The 23,073-nt window shown below is 43.0% G+C and overlaps 3 protein-coding genes across 3 annotated transcripts; 2 read left to right on the top strand and 1 right to left on the bottom strand.

Moving 5' to 3' along the window:
* Positions 1-2,092: 2,092 nt before the first annotated feature.
* LOC103051070 (zinc finger protein 496-like) lies at positions 2,093-6,599 on the top strand. The gene is made up of 4 exons (XM_088151471.1): positions 2,093-3,273; positions 3,543-3,663; positions 5,658-5,784; positions 6,461-6,599. Exons 1-4 carry the CDS (start codon positions 2,860-2,862, stop codon positions 6,465-6,467), a joined length of 669 nt encoding a protein of 222 aa, XP_088007597.1. The 5' UTR covers positions 2,093-2,859; the 3' UTR covers positions 6,468-6,599.
* Positions 6,600-6,689: 90 nt separating this feature from the next.
* Positions 6,690-11,951, top strand: LOC148214471 (uncharacterized). The gene has a single exon (XM_088151478.1). The coding sequence runs from the start codon at positions 6,721-6,723 to the stop codon at positions 8,503-8,505; it is 1,785 nt and encodes a 594-aa protein (XP_088007604.1). The 5' UTR covers positions 6,690-6,720; the 3' UTR covers positions 8,506-11,951.
* Positions 11,952-12,103: 152 nt separating this feature from the next.
* LOC107326597 (uncharacterized) lies at positions 12,104-19,739 on the bottom strand. Its single transcript, XM_025176317.2, is given in 8 exon segments — positions 12,104-13,769; positions 13,772-15,396; positions 16,443-16,505; positions 16,592-16,718; positions 17,634-17,716; positions 17,882-17,969; positions 18,215-18,696; positions 19,209-19,739. Coding segments are annotated over 8 exon segments (2,532 nt in total). The 5' UTR covers positions 19,219-19,739; the 3' UTR covers positions 12,104-13,715.
* Between the last annotated feature and the right edge of the window lie 3,334 nt (positions 19,740-23,073).

Genomic DNA, 23,073 nt, shown 5'->3' with positions numbered 1-23,073 from the left:
GCCTCCGTCTGAGCGCCCTTCCCAGGCCAAACTTTCTCCCAGGATTCAAAGGAGATCTCCCGAGCACCGTTTCCAGAGATTTTGCTGAAAAAGAGGAGGGTGATTTATTCCTTCCACGTGGACATCACTGTAACATTCACGCAGTTACAGCGGGCCTCCCACGAGTGAGGGGAAAGAAGACACCAAACTGATTCTCCTTCGAGGGGGGTGAGAGCGCCCAGACCGGAGTCTGGAAACCTCTTTTATTGAGTACATCAGAGGGCTGGGTTAGTACATCAGAGGGCTGGGTTAAGCATATATACGTCACACTACCTAATACAAGCCCATAACCATATATGATAATACATGAAACACAAGGGATCATGTGCTCCGATTGAGCACGTGACAAGCTGCGGGGGCTTGCCTCCTGAAATTTGAGGCTTTTCCCCAGGTTGTTGCTGGTACTTTCCATGCTAGCTTCCTTGTTAGTGTACGACTGATTTTACTAGTCTGCACTAACAGAAATGCCTAGCATGTGATGGGGTGTTATAATGCAACACATCACCTTTCAGGGGACATCCCAGAAGATGACCTTCCTAAAGGAAGCCACCAATGGGAAGATCAGGCATGGAAGACCACCTCAAATCCCTCAGGGGAACCGAGCAAATGTGCCCAAATTTGCCTTCGTGGGTTCAGTCCCTATTTTCTCCAAAACTGTGGTGTAGGTTGAGCTGAGACACGGGGACTGACTCCAAGGGATCCTCTTAGTTTCCATGGCTGAGAAGAGATTTGAACCCAAGTCTCCTTGATCCCAAGGCAGCACTGAAACCAGCTCTTCTATAACACAGCCAGTGGTATAATAATAATAATAATAATAATAATAATAATAATAATAATAATAATAAAGACAAAAAAGTCTAGATAGTGGACATTTCAATACCTGGAGACAGCAGAAGGGAAGAGAGAGAACTGGAGAAAATCACAAAATACAAAGACCTGCAAACAGAAGTAGAACGACTATGGCAAAAGAAAAGAATGAGAGTACCAATAGTAATAGGTGCCTTGGGTGCAATCGTAAAACATCTGGAGCACCACTGGATCACCATCGGCAGTGACAAAATCACCACCAGTCCATTGCAAAAGGCAGCTTTACTTGGAACAGCTTATATCCTAATACTATCAAACAACATCTGCCTATCCCAGGTCCTTGGGAAGGACTCAATAGGTGGATAAAAATGCCAAGTCCAGTCTAAACATCTGGCTGTGCGACCAACAATAATAATAAATTAAATTTATATGCCGCCCATCTCCCAGCAACTCTGGGCAATGAGTTTGGTTTCTTAATGTTTGCGACAGTTTAATGGGTTGGAAGAAAAGCAGCCAACTATAGTCTATTCAGTAAACCTCAATTAACTAAACCATGGCTTCATGTGTGCGCAAGCAGAGGCAGAGAAGTGGAGTGACAGCTTTGAGGGAGCCAGCAAAGGAAAAGTAAAGGAATTTATTTTTTTTAGCCCAAACAGGATCAAATACATTTGTTTCTGTACCTGTTTCAGGCAAAGTTTCACGCTCCTTTGGTTGAATTGCAGGAAAACCTGTTCAAATGAAATTGCAGATTCCTCTTGGATTTGACCTCATTGCATTTGAGTTGCTGGAGATGCCCTGAAATTAACTGGGATTAATCATTAATTAATTAATGGGATTAATTGGGAATTGCGTGCAGTTTGAGGTTCAACCTTTTCAGGTGCTTATATGAAGTTTATCCCAGAAGTTGACACCTAGAGAGAGGAAGTAGGTTCAAAGGATTATTGGAAAGTCATCCATTTAATGGCAACTCCGGAATTGATCCGAATTGATCAATATGGATCAGCTATGAAGGACTGTTGGGAATTATTGCTCCCATTCATTGAAAGATTTACTGGACAACTTCCTAAGCATGCATCTTTTGTTTCTTCTTTTGTACTTTTGTTTCTAAAGCCCCCAGTCCGTCAGCGGCGCCCTCAGCAAAGATGGAAGGACGGGCAGCCTGCGGGCCTCAGGAGGGAACGGAGCATGCGCGCGAACCGCGGGTGGGCGGGCGGCACGTGGAGGTCGTGACAGAGCAGGGCAGGAAGTGACGACATCCGGAGCGTCCCTGGGAGATCCGATGGGGAGGCGGACCCCGACGCGAGCGGGAGCCCTTCTGGCGGGGAGGGAAGCCGAGCGGGTCCCTCCAGGCTCGTCCTGACTCCCGGGAAGGGGAGAGCCCGGGTCCCGTGTTCCCCTGCCGCCCCTCCCATGCATAGGGCGCTCAGGGGGGAAGCGAAGCCCAGACCCGCCGCGTCGCCCCCGAAAAGGCCCGGGATGGCCCGGGAGGAGGAGGAGGAGGAGGAGGAGGGGATCTGCGGCGGCCCGCGGCGCCCTTCCCTGGGAAGAGACTGACCCGCTTGACGGGCTTCGGGACGGCACTTCAGGGGCTCGTTGAGCCGAGTCGGGGCTTCGCGCGTCCCTGGGACGGGCTCCTGTCGGTGAGGAGGCAGGCCGGGCCTTCGTCGGGAGGGGGCCCCGGCGCCGTCTAGGCGCGACCCGCCGCGGCTCTGAGGAAGATGCGGGACCCGCGGCCCGGCCCTCCGCAGCGGCGCCTGCTGCCGGCGGCCGAGAAGAGCCTCTCCGCCGCGGCCTTCCCCGGAGGGAGGCTCTTCCAGCACTGAAGCCGCCCGCCGCGTTTCCGGGAGCTGGACGCGCTGCGGTCTCCTGGTCTCGAGGCGAAGGGAGCTCCTGAGCAGCGGCCGTGAGACTTGTCCCCAGCCTCCCCGCGCGGGTGGGGCGCCGTGACTGAAAAGAGCCTGGAGACCAGGCCGCCCTCTGGCCTCGGTGGCGCTGTGGGGGGAAGCAGGCGGAATGGAGGCACAACAGCCAGCAGGGGAAGGAGGCGGAAAGGCCTTGCCAGCTGCCCCGCCCGGGAGCCGCTGGGAGCCATGGGCAGGACCTGGGCGAGAGGTCCCGAAGGAGGAAGCCGTCGGTGCGGAGGGCCGGCCCTGGCCCTGGCCCTTCAGGAGGGCCCGCTCCCAGGAAGCCCGAGGACCACGAGAGATTTGCAGCCAGCTGCACCAGCTTTGCCATCAGTGGCTGCAGCCAGAAAGACACAGCATGGCTCAGATGCTGGACCTGGTGGTCCTGGAGCAGTTCCTGGCCATCCTGCCCGCGGAGATGGAGAGCTGGGTGCGGGAGTGCGGAGCGGAGACCAGCTCCCAGGCGGTGGCCCTGGCCGAGGGCTTCCTGCTGAGCCAGGCGGAGGAGCAGAGAGAGTGGCAGGTGAGAGGCTTTCGGCTTTCACCTTCATAAACAGTATGTTTGAACTCTTACGTGATTCCCTAACAGAATTTTCTGGCATTAATGAAACATTTAACTAACTTTTTAGGAAATTGTTCCATTGCTCCTTCCCGTGGATGTATTTGGGACAAATTCTTCCATTCTTTCAACTGATGTATGTAGGGGCTGTGAATTTGTAGGCAAAGATGATATTCTCCTTCTTCTGTGCTGTTTCCTCATTTCTCTTTCTTCCCTTGTTCAATCATATCCAGAGGTCCTTCTTGGCGGCAATTATAGAACCTCTTGAAGAAAGGAGGGATGTGCCAAAACCCTCTCAGGAGCTGTTTTTCAGAGAGTTCTCCAAGGAAGATCAATGTCAGGAAATCTCAGGAGGTAATAGCAGATCCTTCCAAGTAATCTGAAGTTCACCAGAGAGATTCCAGTTCTCTCTCATTCTCTTGATCCTCTTATATGTAATACCTCTCTGTATTTGTGAAGTTCTTAAAAAGGATGCTTCCACCATTTTGTTTCCCTTACAGGGAATACTACAATGGCATTGTCATTTGTAGGATCATCTCTTTTTGGTGGATGTGAAAGAGCAGTGGAATCTCCAGCTCAGGTAGGAGGAGATAGATTAGAGAAGACGCAGAGGCCATTTCGAACCCTCCTCTATTTTGTCCTTGGGCTCAATATATAATATTGCTGTTCCTCAGCAAGACAATAACAAAATTCAGTTACAAGCACATCAGTGTACCTCCAAAGGCAGAAAATCTACACTGAGGGATACTTCTTAGAAGCCTTATTATTTTCTCTTCTGTATACAGTAACTAATATAAAACATTCCTTCAAGAAACAAACCAACAAAAAGTCAATGAACACCAGATGACATTTAAAAGAAGGACCTGCTCTCCTAGTTATTCACTTATATCAATCTTGTCTTTCCAAATGTTTGTATTGTACAGAGCTGCTCAAAACTGGTTAAAGAAAAAAAAGTATCAGGAGATAAAAGTAAAAGTATATATGTAAAAATCTTTAAAATGCCAGGTGATGTGGTAAAAAGACTAAAATTTATTTATTTATTTCAAATTTAGATACGCCCATCTCATGAAAAAGTGACTCTGGGCAGTTCACAATGAAACAACAATAAATATTAATTAAAATACAATAAAAACAATATAAAATACAGTAAAAAAATAAAACCAAACACAGGATTTTCCTAGGCTATAAAACAGATCTAATGGATATGGGCAGATACAAAATTCTAAATAAAAGAATTGTTTGTAATAAAGCTACTTTGGGCTTGCAACCTGAGATGTTCCAGGATTTAGATGTAGAGGTATTTTTTGGGTCCCCCCCCAAAAATAAATCCCAGCTGTGGAATTAAAATATGTGATAATTCAAAAGGAGTAAAAAGAAGCAGCTCAAATTCAAGGTCAGTGCTGCAAGAAAAAAAATCTGAAGTAATGGGTGATTATTCTTATTGTAGTTGATTACAATGATTTGTAATCAAATCATTAACAATGATTCAGCTTTGAGGCTATGATTTAGGCACATCTCCACTTAGTAATTTTTTTCTTACATCTTTAATTTTTTCTCTCTGTTTGTCTCCTGGTTTTGATTCACTTGTGTTAGTCCTTGATTTGATTTCTTTTTTAGATTTCTTTTAATTTTTTTCCCTTTGTTAGTTTTTCTATTTACATGGACCAGTTCCTCCCCAACTCCTCCACCTCCCTTTCACAACAGTGAGTTTTCTTGGAGTCAGAGTTTGATATTTTTATTTTCATTCTTATTTTTACCTTATTTAAATGTGATAGTTTTCTCTAAAAATAAATATACCCTCACAATGAATATCTATTTTAAAACAGATCACTATGTTAATTCCATGCATACAGTAAATAAGTTAATAATCCAATTGCTATGGATCGATCAGACTCCTAGACTGTGAGATTTATATAGGAGTCTTTTAAAGTTGCAACTCTCAAATATCAGGGCTTTATTCCTAATTCTCAAATGTATCATTGGGTGAATTTACTAATCTCTGTTTTTCTAAGATTGAAAATTGGACTGAATATGTGCCATTGTGCAAACAGGCAGGAACCCCTCAGCACTTTCTTTAGCAACTAAAGGAAGGATCCCAACCACTGATAAGGCCTTCGGCCCATCGATCTAGACAGATACTGTGGTTGCTTTGCCTGAATGGTGCTGAAAGTCATTTCAAATCAGTCTGGTTGATAAAACCTGTCCTTGATGTCCTGTCGATGAAAAGCTGGGAGCTCTGTCTCTTGCAGTTCTGTCTCCTGTAAAACAGTACCCATTTAATCTCTTGCATATCTCTGCTTTTGGGACTCTGAACAAAGGGGGAGATCATTATTTTTTTCCTTTTCCAGAGTCTTGTGTCCCTCAAGGAAGTGGCCGTGTATTTCTCAGAGGAGGAGTGGTCTCAGCTGGATCCCCACCAAAAAGCCCTGCATCAGGAAGTCATGCTGGAAAACCTGAGGAATGTGGCCTCTCTGGGTAGGAGTCCCTACTTTGCTTTGCCCTCTAAGAAAATGCATGGCTGGGAGAAGATGATCTGGGAAGATCAATAATTTTTTCCTTAGATATGTTGAGTGACTGTTGTAATATTTGAGGAGGTTCTCCATAAAGGTTCTTTAGTTTCTCCTTTACCACATGAATCAGAGATTGACCTCTTTGGGCTCAAGAAAAATGCCCCTAACCTCCCTAATATTCATGTTTGCCCATCAACCATTGGTGTTTTCTCCATCTTAGGGTCATTTACCACCTCCCTTTTCCTTTATCATCCTGACTCATGGATTCCTAGGCCATGTTGCATTTTTTCTCTATGCAATCATTTGATTTAGGGTTACTAGGTGAATGACACAAGGTGTATTTCTCTGCAACTGCATAGTTGTAGTTGTAGTTGAATGAATAGGAAATGGCAGGTGGTTCAGGCTCAGGAAAAAAATGGATAGCAGTCTAGGTATCACTGGCTCTGTTCTTTCTCCAGTTGTCCCTCCAGGTACCCCTAAAATGAATCTGCCAATGATTCTTCACTACATCCAATCTGACCTCTATTGAAATTTGTTAGAATTGGCAGAAATTCAGCAGGAAGATTACTGTTATTTCTACATGAATGTTTATTTTATTTCCCAAGTCTTGCCAAAATTTTCATTCAATTTTTTTCATTCAGGAGCTAATGAGCAAGAACAAGAGAAAGATGAGGAGCCATTTCAAAGGATCAGTCAGAAAGAGAGAAGAGAGATGCTTGTGGATCAAGTGGAACCAAGAAGTCAGAAGAGAAAACAGTCAGAAAATGGGAGGAAGAACAGCTGCCCAACACTCACTACAGGAAAAGAGCACGAATGCATGGCGGATGGGAAGGGTTACACTCAGAATTTTTCTTTTTCTCTACATGAAAGAGATCACGTGGAAGAAAAACCATACAAATGCATGGAATGTGGGAAAAGATTCAGGTGGAGACCTGCCTTTACTTCCCATAAAAGGATCCACACAGGGGAGAAACCATATAAATGCATGAAGTGTGGAAAGAACTTTCGTCAAATCAGTTCCCTTATTTCCCATAAAAGAGTCCACACAGGGGAGAAACCATATACATGTTGTCAGTGTGGAAAGAACTTCAACACAAGCAGCAACCTTTCTTCCCATAAAAAGATTCATTCAAAGGAGAAACCACATACATGCGCTGAGTGCGGAAAGAGCTTCAGGAGGGCCAGTGATCTGACTCTTCATAAAGGGATTCACACAGCAGAGAAATCCTACAAATGCACCGAGTGTGGAAAAAGCTTCCATACAAGCAGGCGCCTTACTTCCCATCAAACAATTCACACTGGGGAGAAGCCATTCCAGTGCCCAGTGTGTGGAAAGAGTTTCCGGGTATATTGGTCCCTTACTTCACATAAAAGAATACACACAGGGGAGAAGCCACATAAATGCATAGAATGTGGAAAGAGCTTTACTCAGAGCAGTGATCTAATTTCCCATAGAAGGATCCACACAGGGGAGAAGCCATACAAATGTAGAGACTGTGGGAAAATATTCCGAAAAAGTAGTTCCCTTGCTTCCCATAAAAGAATCCACACAGGGGAGAAACCATATAAATGCATTGAGTGTGGAAAGAACTTCAAAAATAGCAGCAGTCTTTCCAGCCATAAAAGGGTCCACACAGGGGAGAAACCATATCACTGTATGGAATGTGGAAAGAGCTTCACGCAGAGCAGTTCCTTTACTTCCCATAAAAGAATCCACTCAGGAGAGAAAACTTATAAATGTACTGAGTGTGGAAAGAGTTTCAGGAGGAGCAGTGACCTTACTTATCATAAAAGGATCCACACTGGGGAGAAGGCTTATAAATGTATAGAGTGTGGAAAGAGCTTCAGTATGAGCAGTTCCCTTGCTTCCCATAAAAGAATCCACACAGGTGAGAAAGCATATAAATGCATGGAATGTGGAAAGAGTTTCAGGTGGAGTAGTGCCCTTACTTCCCATAAAATGATTCACACGGGGGAGAAACCGCATAAGTGTATGGAGTGTGGAAAGAGTTTCCAAAATAGCAGCAATCTTTTGACCCATAAAAGAGTCCACACAGGGGAGAAACCATATAATTGTATGGAGTGTGGAATGAACTTCAGGAGGAACACTGACCTGATTTCCCATAAAAGGATCCACACAGGAGAGAAACCATATAAATGCATGGAATGTGGAAAAAGCTTTAGTATGAGTAGTAATCTTACTTCCCATAAAAGGATCCATATGAAGCAGAAGCCGTATAAGTGCATGGATTGTGGAAAGAGCTTTACTCAGAATGGTAACCTTACTTCCCATAAAAGGATCCACAGTGGGGAGAAAGCTTATAAATGTATGGAATGTGGAAAGAGTTTTAGGTGGAGCAGTGCTCTGGCATCCCATAAAAGGATCCACACAGGGGAAAAGCCATATAAATGCACAGATTGTGGAAAGAGCTTTACTCAGAACATTCAACTTACTTCCCATAAAAGGATCCATACAGGAGAGAAACCTTATAAATGCACTGAGTGTGGAAAGAACTTCAGTAAGAGCGGTCATCTTACTTCTCATAAAAGAATCCATTCGGGGGAAAAACCGTATAAATGCACTGAATGTGGAAAGAGCTTTAGTCAAAGTGGTACCCTTAATTCCCATAAAAGGATCCATATGAGGAATAATCCATTCACATTTATGGAATTTGGGAAGAGCTAGAATTAAAGCAGTCATTCTGTTTCACATCGGTGAACTTGTGTGAAGCAAAGTCATAGAAGTAACAAGTGTGCAATATTTCCTAGGTTGTGTGAGGAAAATATACCTTTGGGTGAAAAGCAAGTTTTTAGAGGCCTCATGAATAGGATCGCCTTAATAAAGTTGAAACATAAAGGATGCTGCACATTCCTTTATGTTTCAATTTTATTAAGGCAATCCCATTCAACTGAGGCCTCTAAAAACTTGCTTCTTTCACCCAATTCCACGCGTGTATTTGTGGCATACTAAGGCCACAGTGGAAAAAAACATCAGCTAGAGCAAAATACATATTTCCTTTATTTATTGTATCTTTACATTGAATTTTAATTAAGTTTCTGAAATATCAGTAATGCTGTTATGCCCAATTCATATTTTTAACCATTTTCTTCCTCTCACATTCCAAAGTGGCCACAATCTTGCAAATCTGATTGTGCTGGAACTCCTTTTTATCATTCAGAGAATTAGGGAGGAGTCTGAGCCATGTCTGAATGGACATTCTGGACTTAAAAAATGCTTTAGCCCCTTTTGCCTAGGCAACGGAGTTTGTATAGCTCCATCTTCATTACTGTATAGCTTCATTACTCTAAAAAGCCCAGGTATTGCAGCAAAGTCAAAATAGCCATGGTGGTGCAGTCCTCAGCAGCTGGATGGGGAGGGGTGTTTCTGCAGCACACTTGCTGGCCAGTTAGACAAAAATATCTCCATCACTGCAAAGTTCTGTAGATTGCCCATGTGGACGCTTCGTACTGGGAGAAGAAAGAAAACACAACTTCCAAACTGAAACAAGCAATGATTGCTCTCAGCTTCCTTAGTAGCAGATTACAAATGAGATGGAGGTGATGTAACACTGGGTTCCCTCCCTCCCTCCCTCCCTCCCCAAAAAAACACTAAAGTGTGCCTTGGCAAGCAGGATACAAGGACAAGCCCTGTAACCAGCATTTGCTGATTTTTGCAGCTCCTAGCACTCAGAATAGAAATTGAAGTAAACAAAACCTGCATGTTTGTGTCATTTTGTTGGTTTTCATAAAGTGGATCCCAAACTATGGACTTCAGAGGGGTGTGAGCTGGGAGTACAAAGGTGGAACTGCAGGGGCCCTTTTAAAGTAAGACTGATAAAAGATGTGGTTAATCAGTCCAGTGACATCTGAAAATGAAACTCATCTTATTGATGGAAATAAAAGCATATTTTCCTGCTGCTAGGAAACTTTATTTTCTAACTGAACAGTGAGTTCTGACTCATTGCTTTTTTGCAGATCTGTATATTTTTCTCAATTAAATTCCAAAGATTGGATTTTTAGAGGGGTCCATGAAAGTTCTCATCATGGAGACAATCTATGTGGTTGCTAAGGGTCAACAGTGACTTGATGGCACATAATCCATGAAAACCGAGAGCCAGTTTAGGTTATTGGTTAAGGTGCTGGACTAGAAACCAGGAGACACAAGTTTTGGTCCTCCTGAAGCATGAAAGCCATCTGGATGACTTTGGGCCAGTCACTCCCTCTCAACCCATTTCAAAGGGCGGTGTTTGTAGGGAAAATAGGAGGCAGGACCATTCTGTACACTGCCTTTAATTACACAGAATAAAGGTAGGATATAAATCTAGTAATAAAAAATGAGAATTCTGGCCTTTTGCAACTGCAGCAGAGTCAGGCATCTATATCCCAAATTATTGCTATTTTTAACATATGCAGTTGAATCACCTGAGATAATACCTTCAATATTCTCAGCACCATCAAAAGAGAGCCAGTTTGGTCTAGCGGTTAAGGTGCCAGACCAGAAATCAGGAGACTCTGAGTTCTAGTCCCACCTTAGGCATGAAAGCTGCCTGGGTGACTTTGGGCCAGTCACTCTTGGCTCAGTTGTCAGGCTCAGGCAACAAGTCAGTCAGTCAATTCCTGTCATAACCAACAGATCAACATTCAGTTGATCTGAAAAAAACAGACCCTGCACATGTGGGAAAAGCACTAGGAAGAAAAACAACATTCTGCTTCTCCTCTGTCTGTCCAGAGAAAGCTGATCTGGATAATTGAGTTGTCTCAAAATATGTCAGCTGAGAGCAATTAGTATTATTCTCAGGAGTCTGAAGCCATGAATGTAAAACATTTTGATCTGGAAGGTGACAACTTCCTGCCCTGGAGTGCTTGGAGTTAAAGCCTCTCAGATCTGGGCTGCAAAACAGGAATGGGTACAAGGAGGCAGCAACTAGTTAGAAATCTCACTCTTTACTACCACCTTGTGGTTGCTGGTGATGATGCTGGTGAGAATCATCAGATTTACCAAAAAAAAAAAAAAATCTGTACCCATCTCATGATACTCCAGATTTTCACAGCCAAATCTGGTAGATGGAACTAAAGACACATTTCTGCAATTTCAGAATTCCTTAATTCTGTTTTTGTTGCTTCTTTCAGAAACCATTGGTACAGTACTTTATTTCTATAAAACATCCAAGTTAAAGTTTCATTAACAAATACCTTTTTCTCAGTTGATGGCCCAGTTATCAATAAGATGGTTGTAGAAAGGTGACGGCTCCTCCAGAAGACAAGAAACAATGGGTTTAAATTAAAGGATCTAGATTTCAGTAGGAGATCGTGCTGTGCTGTTTAAGATTTGTAAATATAATTATGTGCTTTTTTTCCCTTCCTAAAAATTGTTTTTTGGAATCAAGAATGTTCTTTCCCCTATACTGATTTATCTTTGGAAGTTTTTGCCATGTTTGATAAGCCAGAACAGAGTAATTTACTGTTTGCTATAGGCAGGAAAAGAATAGGAAGTAGCTATTTTTTGCAGATAATCAGCAAATCTGAAATAACACAAAAATTTGAAAAATAGTGCATTGTGAACTGCCTGGTGGCACCAAATTGAATAAAAAATAAAGATTTGAAAAACACATTTAGCAGAACAAAACCATCCTGTGATTATCAACTTTCCCCTGCAGCAAAGTGGGGAGCTCTTGGTTTATAGCTGTGAAGCCACCAACATTGAACAAGGTCTTGAATGGTATCTGTACTCCAACTTCTCTTCAGCTCTCAGAGCAGAGAGATACGATGTTTTACATGGCTTGGAATATTTGTGACATTGACTGCCAGGAGGCACCACTGCAACTTCTGAGCATCAGGACCTGGATGGCTCTAAAAAGTCAATGTGCTGCAGAGACATCTAAAGTGTGAAGGTCTGTGAGTTGGATTCCTAGTAAAGGTTTTGAACTCCACAGAATAACATCTGGCTACCCATGCAGTGGAAGGTAGGGAAGGGGAATTTCCCTGGAATGAGTCATAGGTGGCTTTCCTGAAAGATCCAGGTCACTGCATGAATGTCCTTCTGAGTGACTGTGAGCTGTTGGGCTGGCTGGGAAGCTGGTCTCATGGGATATTCTGTGTTGGTTTCATCCCTGGAGCTGGGTTCCTTGGAAAAGAGGGAAGACTCTAGCATGAAAAAACTAAAATGAAACTTAGAGTAACTTTGAGTTCTTTAATCTGAACTTAATGTCTTATCATGGTTTAAGAATCCAATGTACCCCAGTGGGCTTTAGGAGAGGGCTAAAACAAACCACAAGTAGACCATATAAAATCAACATGACATTTTATTATCGAGTAGTAAAACATTTTACGCTTTCTACAGTACATGGTATGTGATCAAACCAGAAAGCTAATGCAGTGTGAATATCACAACATAAGCTAGAATATGGAGAATAAAACAGTAGATATTTGTTCTTTGCTGTCGATTAAGATCTCCTAGGATTTAAAGCTTCTCCTCTGACTAACTACATCTCCAAAAGTTCTCTGCTTCTTCCCTGTTTATTTATTGATATTTACTATAACTTGCATGTCACTTTAATCCAAACAAAACTCTAAACAGCTTACAAAATAATACAAACATAAAAATGTAATAGTAGTAAAAAATGATGACAAAGCAAAAGAGCAGTGCCCCAAGGAACCGCCTACAGCTTCCAAAACCGTAGCTGGCCCTACTCCCAAGGCCCTCTGGAATAGCTAGGTTTTAATGGCTTTCTGATAATAGAATAGGAACCACTGTTATTTCAGGAGAAATGCTGATTCAGAGAAGGGGCAGCGGGACGGGGTCACAACTTAGAAGGCTTGAAGAGAATACTTCTTAAGAGAAGGGACCTCCCAATCTTATTGGGTGGGCAGAAGCTACTGGGAGAAGGTGGCTCTCTAGCTATCCAAGGAGGGCTTTAAAAGCGATGAGCAACACTTTGAATTGTACCTGTAAGGAAACCAGTCAGTAGTGGAGCTCCCACAGGAAGGCATTACATGGGAAAATCTAGACTAACCACTGTACGATGCACTGAATTCTAAACCAATTGAAGCTTTCAGATGGACTTCAAGGCTGCCCCATACAGACCACATTGCAATACTGTACTCCAAATGAATTCTCTATTCCCACTACTTTATCAACAATCCATCAGTTACTATGCTGTGTAGTTTCATGGCAATTATGAATATTCTTATGATTTCTCCCCTCTGAGTTCTTTGACATCTTCCAAGATCTGTGTCAGCAGAAAGCACCATTAAAAAGTTTACTTCTTGAAAATTGCTGGATCACCCCTGGAATTATTGGATCATCATGGTCCAAGGGAATGTTTCACAATTCCTCAGAATGTTCCATCTCAAAAACAGTCCTAACTTCTTCCCTGTGTAGATTCTTTTAAGGGGAGATAATGTTAAGAGTTCACACATTTTTGTGTAATTTTTCCATACATCATGCATTTATATTCTATCTCATGTCCAAAAACTGCAGCTTCTCCATACGTAAATATTTATAAATATAAATATGGTTTCTCCCAAGTTGGATCCATGCATGGGAATTATGGCTGTTTTTCTGATGATCTTTCCATAAGAATTCTCTTTTGTGGCTCCTTTAATAGAAAGCTGGGTATCTTCTTCTGGTGAAACTTTTCAAGCAAGAATGAGAAGAAAAAGGACTCTGGCTGAAGGTTTTTCAACCTTCAGAACATCTATATCATTTCTCCCTTGTGTGAATCCTTTTATGAACACTAAGGTTACCACTTTCACTTAAGGCCTTTCAATACTCCATACATTTAAATGGTTCTTCCACTGAATGAATCCTTCTATGGAAAAGAAGGATTTATTTTTCATTTTGCAGTGCATTCCATACTCCAAACATTTGTTTGTTTTTTCCTGGTGTGGATCCTTTTATGAGAAGTAAGTTGACTGTTCTGTTTGAAACTCTTTCCACACTCCAAGCATTTATATGGTTTTTCTCCTGTGTGAACAGTTTTATGGAAGGTAAGGGTACTACCCTTACTGAAGCTCTTTCCACACACCGTACATGTATATGGTTTCTCTCCTGTGTGGAGTCTTTTATGCGAAGTAAGGTGGCTGCTCTGGCTAAAGTTCTTTCCACACTCTGTGCATGTATATGGTTTTTCTCCAGAATGGATCCTTTTATGGGAACGAAGAACACTACAGTTACTGAAGCTCTTCCCACACTCCATACATTTATAGGGTTTCTCTCCTGTATGGAGCCTTGTATGTGAAGTAAGATGACTGCTCTGGCTGAAGCTCTTTCCACATACCATACATTTGTAAGGTTTTTCCCCAGAATGGGTTCTTTTATGGGAACAAAGAACACTGGAATTACTGAAGCTCTTCCCACACTCCATACATGTAAATGGCTTCTCCCCTGTGTGGATCCTTCGATGGTAAGTAAGAGAACTTCTCTTACTGAAACTTTTCCCACACTCCATGCATTTATATGGTTTCTCCCCTGTGTGAACTCTCATATGGGAAGTAAGGTAACTGTTCCACCTGAAGCTTTTTCCACACTCGGTACATTTATATGGTTTCTCTCCTGAGTGGATCCTTGCATGGAAAGTTAGAGAACTCTTCATTCTGAAACTCAGTCCACATTCCATACATGTATATGGTTTTTTCCCAGTGTGGATACTTTTATGAGAAGTAAGTTGACTGCTCTGTTTGAAGCTCTTTCCGCACTCTATACATTTATATGGCTTCTCTCCTGTGTGGATCCTTTTATGCAAAGTAAGGGAACTGTTGGTACTGAAGCTCTTTCCACATTCGATGCATTTATATGGATTCTCTCCTGTGTGAATACTTTTATGGGAGGTGAGCTGACTGCTCAACCTGTAGCATTGTCCACACTCCATACATTTGTATGGTTTCTCTCCTGTGTGAAGCCTTTTATGAGAAGTGAAGTGACTGCTTTGGCTGAAACTCTTCCCACACTCCATGCATTTATATGGTTTTTCCCCTGAATGGATCCTTTTATGGGAAGTAAGGTGGCTGCTCATCCTGAAGCTCTTTTCACACTGCATACATTTATAGGGTTTCTCCCCAGTGTGGATCCTTTTATGGGAAGTCAGAGAACTTCGCTTACTAAAGTTCAGTCCACACTCAGTGCATTTATATCGATTCTCTTCTGTGTAGAGCCTCTTATGGGAAGCAAGTTGACTTTGGCTACTGAAGTCCTTCCCACTCTGCATGTGGATTTGTTGACATAAATTAAATGGGAAGCTTTGGCTGAAAAATGTGCCATACTTTATGCATTCATATTGCTTGTCTCTAGCCTCAGTTTCACAATGTGGTTGTAAATCTGAGTTATCTTTGAATACTTTCCCCCACCACAGGCAGTTCTCCCTTCTCATTCCTTTCTGATCCTGTTGGGCCAGAAGGAACTCCCAAACTGCAGCACACTGAGAAGGAGGTGACTTTTCAGCCACATACTTAGGCAGATTTTCCTTGATGTTTTTTTTTCCACAGTGATTTTCAAATGCCTCTTTTCCTCCCTCTTGTTGGATTGTTTCTGATGTCCCCAAATCTGGCTCCTGACAATTATAATTTTCCTCATCATTTTCTGGTTGATAGAGAAAAAGAATAAATCATAAGTAAATAAATGGACTGAAATGACAGAAAGGCAAATTCCAGCTGAATGTTAGAAAAAGACTTTTTAATAGTAAGAGCAGTTTGACAACAGAACCAACAATGGTTCAGAATGCTGCTAGGCTCCCCTTCATTCGATGTGTTTAACTGGAAGTTGGACAGACATCTTTTGGATGCTTTGATCTGGATTCCGGGGGTGGGGCGGGGGGACAGAAGATTGAACTTGATGGCCTCAAGGGTTCTCGCTAACTCTAGGATTCCATCATATTGAATGTGTGAACCTGCTATAAGAACACTATCGTTGTCCAATTGTCTTTGTGAAGGAAGTAGCAACTACTTGGAATTCAAGACTTCCTAGGACTTGGGAAGACTTCACTGAGTTACAGATTCTCCCACCAAATGGAAAAAGGAGATCTCTGTTCTTAAAGTTAAAAGTTGCCTTCCATACATCTGTGATGAAACCTATCTAGGCAGCATCATGAAATGGTCACTGGCCAGTCTTCAGTTAGGAACAGCCCAAAAGCCTCTGAGCAATGAAATGCCCTTGCTTCCCCACTATACGTGGAGGAGAATTCCAAGGCACATTAATTTCTCTGCAAAGGCAGTATATAGCCAGTTTTCTTTCCCTCTGTCACAGCACACTTCCTTTGTCTTCAAAGACAAGTAGAGGACTGCAAATGGATGTTAGAGATCAGAAATGTTATCATTTTGAGGGTGGACACTCTTTGGGTGGCCGAGAACTGACAGCTGAAAAGTGGGCTGGACCATGTAACACATTAGAAGGTCTAGGGCTTTGGAATTCTTCTCCTTTTACCCATCAAGGTCAAAGAAGGACTCTCAGAGGACTTGTGGGGGTGGGGGACACAGATGGCTTTCAGATCACAAATTGCCTTTTTTTCTTTTCAGCCAAAGCATCAGCTTGTGTGTGGTGAGACAGACACAAACTAAAAATTCACTGTAGTCATATCCAAAATAAAATGTGTATCTCACCATCTCACCAGAGACCTGCTGTTTTCTCACCTTTCCTGGATCCCTGGAAAAGCGGATCTTCTTCTTCTAACCAGGAGGCAGGGTCTGGCTTGGCTATTTGGAAGAAACAGACAGGCAGATTACTTCAGAGTACAGAATGTCCTCAGCTATTTGAATTCAGAGCAAAGACAGACTCTTACTGAGAGAAGCCACATTCCTAGAATTCTCCAGCATGACTTCTCCATGCAGGGCTTTTTGATCAGAATCCAGGAGAGCCCACTCCTCCTCAGAGAAATACACAGCCACTTCCTTGAAGGACATGGGACCCTGAAAGAGGATGAAAATGTTCCCAGTTAACAGATAAGCTGAAGAAAGGTTTGAAAGATCTCACTCTTAACTCATGGATCCTAAAAGTAGGTATTTCCATATACGCATCACCCTTGTGTAGAAAGCAACATTATGCAAAGCCCAAAAAAAGCCCCAGATGGGTCGACTGATGTTGCCCCCCACTGTATATTATGGCTTTGGTCAACCAAGGCTTTCTCATAGTACATTTTAGTAGGAGAAGGCACAGACATGTAGCATTCCCTCTGAACAATAAGGACTGTACTAGTCAGTTTTGGTGCACTTTGGTCAGTACAGCCCAAACATGGTCACACTGTTTTAGAAAAGGTAGGACCTCCATTCTAGAGACTATTTTTCAAGCCAACATACTGTTGCCTTCATCCCACCAACTTGAGGTCCATTCAATAGGCTAACTCAGACTCAAGATGTGCAGGTATCTGCAGTGCAGCGAACAGTCATTTTTTCTGTATGATTCCAAATTTTGTGAGAGGAAAACAGGAAGAGCTCAGAACAGGGAGGCATTTAATTTTATTTATTCTGCTGGAGCTTGTGCCAGGAAGCACAATATTCCACAGACCACTTGGCCAGGACAGGCGGGAATCCCATTGGATACCATTGTAAATAATCTATAACATCCCTCAGAGATCACTTCTTAGAATGATTCTTCTTGATCATGACCTGCCTTGGTGCCTTAAGTTGTATCTCGGTTACTTCTGCTCTATCTGTGCCTATAATCTATCTGTCCCTCAACTGGAGGAAGGTCTGACCCAGTTACAGACCACACCCACATCCTGCTGTGATTCCCTGAAAAGGGTTATTATTATTCCTTGTGCAATTTTTAAGGAACTGGAGGCCACCCAACAGTCTTAGCACATATCACCATCTTGCTTCTCCTACCTGAGTTGGAGGGAGAGTTGCTCTATCTGCTCCATCAGAAAAAGGAGACATTTCTAGAAGTACCTGGGACATCATACTGTCCCCTGTGAGAGAGACAAAGGAAGTGGAAGGAGTCTTTCAAAAATATTGTTAATTTTTAGGGAGAATCACTATATAACACAAGCTAATCCTGTACAACCAGTTTCTGAAGATGAGCAAAGTCTGAGAGCTGAAATTTTCTGGGGAAAGAAGAGGAGATCCTTCCTTACCTGATGAAATCTCCTGAATTTGATCCTCCTTGGAAAGCATCTCCAGAGGGGGATCTGAGAGATCCCCCCTTGACTTGAAGGAACTCCCCTACATATGAACACCAGCAAGAAAAGGAGAGTTAGAGTATTAGGTCATAGAAAAGAGGGCATTCTTGGTGTCTGCCATCATGGATCCTACCTTGATATTCAAAAGTGGGGATGGAGGAAGTTTTCAACATCCCACCTTTCCTGGGAAATTTTATCGAAGAGGCAATAAAACCTTTTTTTATATGGAGTTCAAAAAAATCTTGGTAGGGAAACATCTACAGAAATCAGAAATATTGCTTCTCTCACCTGCTCCTCTTTGTCCTCCTCCTGGCTCAGGAGGAAGCCTTCAGCCAGGGCCACCGCCTGAGAGCTAGTCTCTGCTCCACACTCCCGCACCCAGCTCTCCATCTCAGGGGGAAGGACAGCCAGGAATTGCTCCAGGATCACCAAGTCGAGCATCTGAGCTTTTGTGTGTCTTTCTGGCTGCAACCATTGATGACAAAGGCGGTGAAGGTAGCTGCAAATGTCTCGGGGTCCCTCTGCCTTCTGGAAGCAGAATTCCCTTAAGGCCTGATGCTGGATATCCCAAGTGAGAGTTTTTATTTCCAGGATCTTCTGCCCAGGCCATTGACTGAATTTCTCCTGGCTTTTAGCCTGAGCATCACAAAAAGATTTTCCTGTTCCTTCCCATAGTGGCTCTTTTGCCTCCATCATCTGTCTGGGCTCCCTGCAACACTTCAAAGGGACTTCCTGGATCTCCAAAGCTGCTGGTGCTGAGAGGACCAGATCTGGGGGAAGAATTGGGGATCCCCGTAAAGAAGAAGCTCCCTCTTCCCTCCCCCGCAAAGAAAGGCTTCGTTGCGGTCTCCTGGTTGCCCCTCCCTCCTTGACAGCCATCCTGAAAGGGGGCTGGATGGAGGGTCCCAGTGGCAATGGGAGCTCCAGTTGAGGCAGGTCCATCTTCTCAGGGAGAGGGGTTGGCAGGCTGTTTCCAGCTCCCCAAACCCCCCAGATTGATTGATTTTGTGCCATCACATCGTTTTCAACTCCTAGTGACCACATAGATGGATTTTTTAAAGCTTCCTTGCTCTCCTGCAGAGATTACAGGGCATAAATGTCCCTTCTGCTGCTCCAGCCTCCTTCTTCCCACCCAAGACCCCAGACCTCCCAAGCAAGGGAAGGAGAGGGCTTCCCCAGAGCAGCCCCCACCACCCCACAATGGAAGAGAAGGGTTTCTCCTTGCAAGGGAAGAATGAGATGCCATCCCCCTCCTCCTCCTCCCCTGAGATGATCTACAGACCTCCATCCATACCATCAGGATGCAACCTTTCCAGGTGGGCAGCATTATGCAAATGGATGTTGTGGCTGTTGTCATTAGTACAGTATTACTCATAAGAATGAATGGGTAATTTTGCAGTCTGCGTTTGCATGCTTCCTCTCTCTGCCGTCTTGCTTTAGGGGTTAAATGCAGAGAGTGCAACTTCCTAGAGAGGCAGAACTCTGGGCAAGGACCCCCCCACTTCCTCCTCAAACAACGATAGCTTCCTTGGAAGTCCCAAGGCTGCAAAACCAGGGCAAATTCTCCCGAGCATGCTCAGTTGTCTTCTGCAGCTGAAATTGCGGAGGGCGCCCCCTGGCTAGCTCTTTAAGCAATGGCAGCATGGGAATACCACAGTGTGTGCAAAAAAAATAATAAAATAAAAAATAAATTAAATATTACAGCCTTTAAGCTGGAGAACACTACAGTAAAATACATAAATTTATAATTATGAATAAAACTAAGAAGTAGATATAAATACAACACAGTTACAAGAAAATTAATTAATATAAAATAAAATGTAAAAATTCCGGGGGTCCACAGATGGGAGCAGGGAAATAAGGGTGGAAGAAGAATCAGGTGACTGGGACCAAAACAAACAAGAAACAGAAATAAAGATAGCTGTTCTTGTCCCTGAGTGGGAAAAACTTAAAATGTTGGCTTTGGTTCTTCTCATCCTGGGATTGTTTTCTGCTGATCTTTTTATTTCTTCATTTCGGGTTTTACTTTCCATGCCTAGAGGCAGCCACAAATAAAAGGAAACCGGTAGGGAAAAATAAATAATAATGAATAATACAATACAGAATGAATAAAGGGAAACCAGTAGGGGAAAAATAAATAAATAATAATAAATATTATACATAATAAATAAAGGGAAATAAGTAGCCACACTCTGCTTTCATCTACTGGTTGGCCGGATCATTGGAGACCAGATCCACCATCCCCACCTGACAATTATTTAATAATTTATGTGGGTGTGCGTGTGTGTGTTTTAACAAAACAGAATAAAAAGTGGATTATGTCCATCCCTCATGTATGTCTGTAGGGGCAGAGAGCAGGGAGATGGTGGTTGTAAATGTGGAGTCAAGCAAAGGGTCATGAATGCTAAAATCCTGGGAAAAGAGAGTAAAATTGAGGAGCAAATGCAATCTGAGGTTCAGAGAAACCGACTCTGAGGTAAATTTTACCTCAGACATTTCGCAGCCTGTCTGGGAAACAGTTTCACGCTCCCAATTCCAGAACTTTGCAAATATTAACACCCCCCCCCCAAATACTCTTTTTCTTTTTGCTCAAACCAAGAGAAGGTCGGACCCAGATTAAGAGGCAGCTTTACTGGGGAGCCGCCATTGCTCCAGGCAGGGGAAAGATGGAGGCGGTGACACGGGGCGTCACGTGATGGGCCACAAAGCCTGAAATCCCCAAAAAAGAGAATAAATATTTCAGAAAAAGAGCCTTGAAGTGGGAAAAGGACCCAGGAAATGCAGCTCCAAAAGTTTTACCTCAGAAATGTCACAGCGTGGGAAATCCTTCGGGAAGTCCGAAGAGGCTCATTTCAGGGAGGGAAAAAGGGGGATTTGCCAAAAGGGAATCAAATCCGAAAGAGAAGCAGCAGCTGAGTTTGGGGGGTTCATTGAATTGAAGGGCATTGTTTTAGTACATGGTTTTGTACCATGTGTGTGTGTTTCACATAATGTATAACATCCATTTAATAGTGCATTTTATTTTACATTATGTTTAAAACTTTAAGTTGCTCTTTGCCTTTTAAAGAGCACAGCATTCCCCCACCCCATTTTCCTTTAGAAACAGCCAGCTGTTAGATGCCTGTCTCTGAATAAACAAGTTGTAAATTAGCTTGGTACCAGGCAAAGACAGTTGCCAAGAGAGAGAGACCCTGAATTTCAAAGAGGAACAAAGAAGAGATAAGAAAGACTGACGGGATGTTTCCTTGGTAGCAAGAAACGAAAGTCAAACTTAGATTCACCTCTTTAGGACCCACCTTTACCCCTCCCCTAGACCATCCCAAAAATCCTTTGTATGGGCATGAAGGATGCACTATCTGATTTGAATTTTTTTTACACCTGTACCTTTCTATAAAGCCTCTGATGTTTGCTTTGCAAGGTGTGGCTTCAATCAGCATTCATTGCCACGGTGTGGATTGGGCTCACCCAGTTGTGTCTTGGCCAAAATACATCTGTTAACTTTTACAGAAGTCTCGTCTCAAGTTTTTGTTTGGCTCTCTGAAACTTGGGTAGCATAGAGTGCCTTACAGAATGAAAGGACAGAAGGACAGTCAATTCCTTCAAAAGACAGATGAAATATAAAGCTCACAGCTCACAGAATCCATTATTCAAAGAAATAAAATAAAAATAAAAATAAGTAAATATGACTGCTTAAGCACTGGGGACAAGATTTATAAACTTTACTGATTGTGCAGAATTTTCAGTGTCACTCCCTGAAAGCAGCCCCAGTATTGGGACTTCGGCCCAACACCTATCAGTGGCTCCAATCCTTCATGATGTTTGCAAAAAGAAGCCCGGGGAGGCTCCTGTTTTTCAGCAGATGGCCCGTGGTATCCCTTGAAGGACCCATCCTGCTCACACTCAATCCCTTCATGAAAGTGGCGAGAGGGATCATCCAAGTATTTTTGTGGGGCACCGTTCACACGCCAATTCCATGTACTCCAAATTCTGCTGCTCAGCAGATTCCAGGAAAGCTGCTCATTCAGGTAGACCTTGCTTAATGGCTGCCTTGTTTAGCAACCCTTCAAAGTTACAACGGTACTAAAAAAACTTAGTGACCGGTCCTCGCATTTACGACTGTTGCAATGTCCCCTCAGTTACGTGATTACCATTTGCAACCATACTTTGCAACCAGTGTGCATTTACAACTGCATCGCTTAATGACCTAATTGCCAGTACCAGCTATGGTCATTAAGCGAGGCCTATCTGTAGCCTGAACCACTGGTTGAATAATCAAATTAAACTGGGGAGGAAATTACCCTGAATTTGTAAAGCTGCATGGATTGTGTAGTGGCACTGAGAATTCTCAGGCACTTAGAATGTAACATGCACTAAAGAGAGTGAAAGTACTACCTACAACCAATTAACAAAACTATATCTATAATCTGCTGCTTGATTATCCAAGCTATTAGTGGGAGTAATCCATCATGGATCAAGACTAAGCCTGACAAGTTTTATCCCTGGCTTCGATTTTGGGAACACCACCTGACAATCTGTGCCACCTGGGTGTTTTAAAGAGGGAGCTGGGACAGATTGCAGAGAGGCAGGTCAAGGAATAGAAGGGAAAGGAGACATAAATAATGTAGGATGAATCAATTGCCCCTGACAGCTTATTTCTTAAAAAGCAACTTGGAAAAAGCATCTCCAATCATTCAGAGATGTTGCCTTAATTAATTCACTATAAATGAGGATGTGAAATTCCTCTTAGAATTTCCAAAATCCTCTATTTATTCTAGACTAGCATTAAAGATACTTTACGGAAAGCTTTGCAGTTTTGCTTCCTTGATCTTGCCCAGGGAGGTGGGGCTCAACCTGACCTTAAAAAGCTGATCATACTTTTTTGTAGGCTGCCTAGTTGCACATTGCAGAAGAGTTGTGCTACTGGTTTTGCAACAAATACAGCAGAGACAAGATTTTGGTGAAATTTTAAAGTGGTAGCTGAGCTCTGCTAGAAAAAATTATGGGACCTTCATGAATGTACATGTCCTGGTGCACCAGTGGCACCTCTTCCTGGATCGGGAGACTCTTCAGACAGTCACTCATGTACTACTCATCTCAAGGCTCAACTACTGCAATGTGTTCTACATGGGGCTGCCCTTGAAAACGAC

Source organism: Python bivittatus, unplaced genomic scaffold (genome assembly GCF_059951505.1).
Source record: "Python bivittatus isolate LINGU-HERP-01145 unplaced genomic scaffold, Pbiv_v1 ctg000650_np1212, whole genome shotgun sequence".
Lineage (NCBI taxonomy): Eukaryota > Metazoa > Chordata > Lepidosauria > Squamata > Pythonidae > Python > Python bivittatus.
The sequence above is the reverse complement of the archived record's forward strand: the minus strand, read 5'-3'. Positions and strand labels throughout refer to the sequence as shown.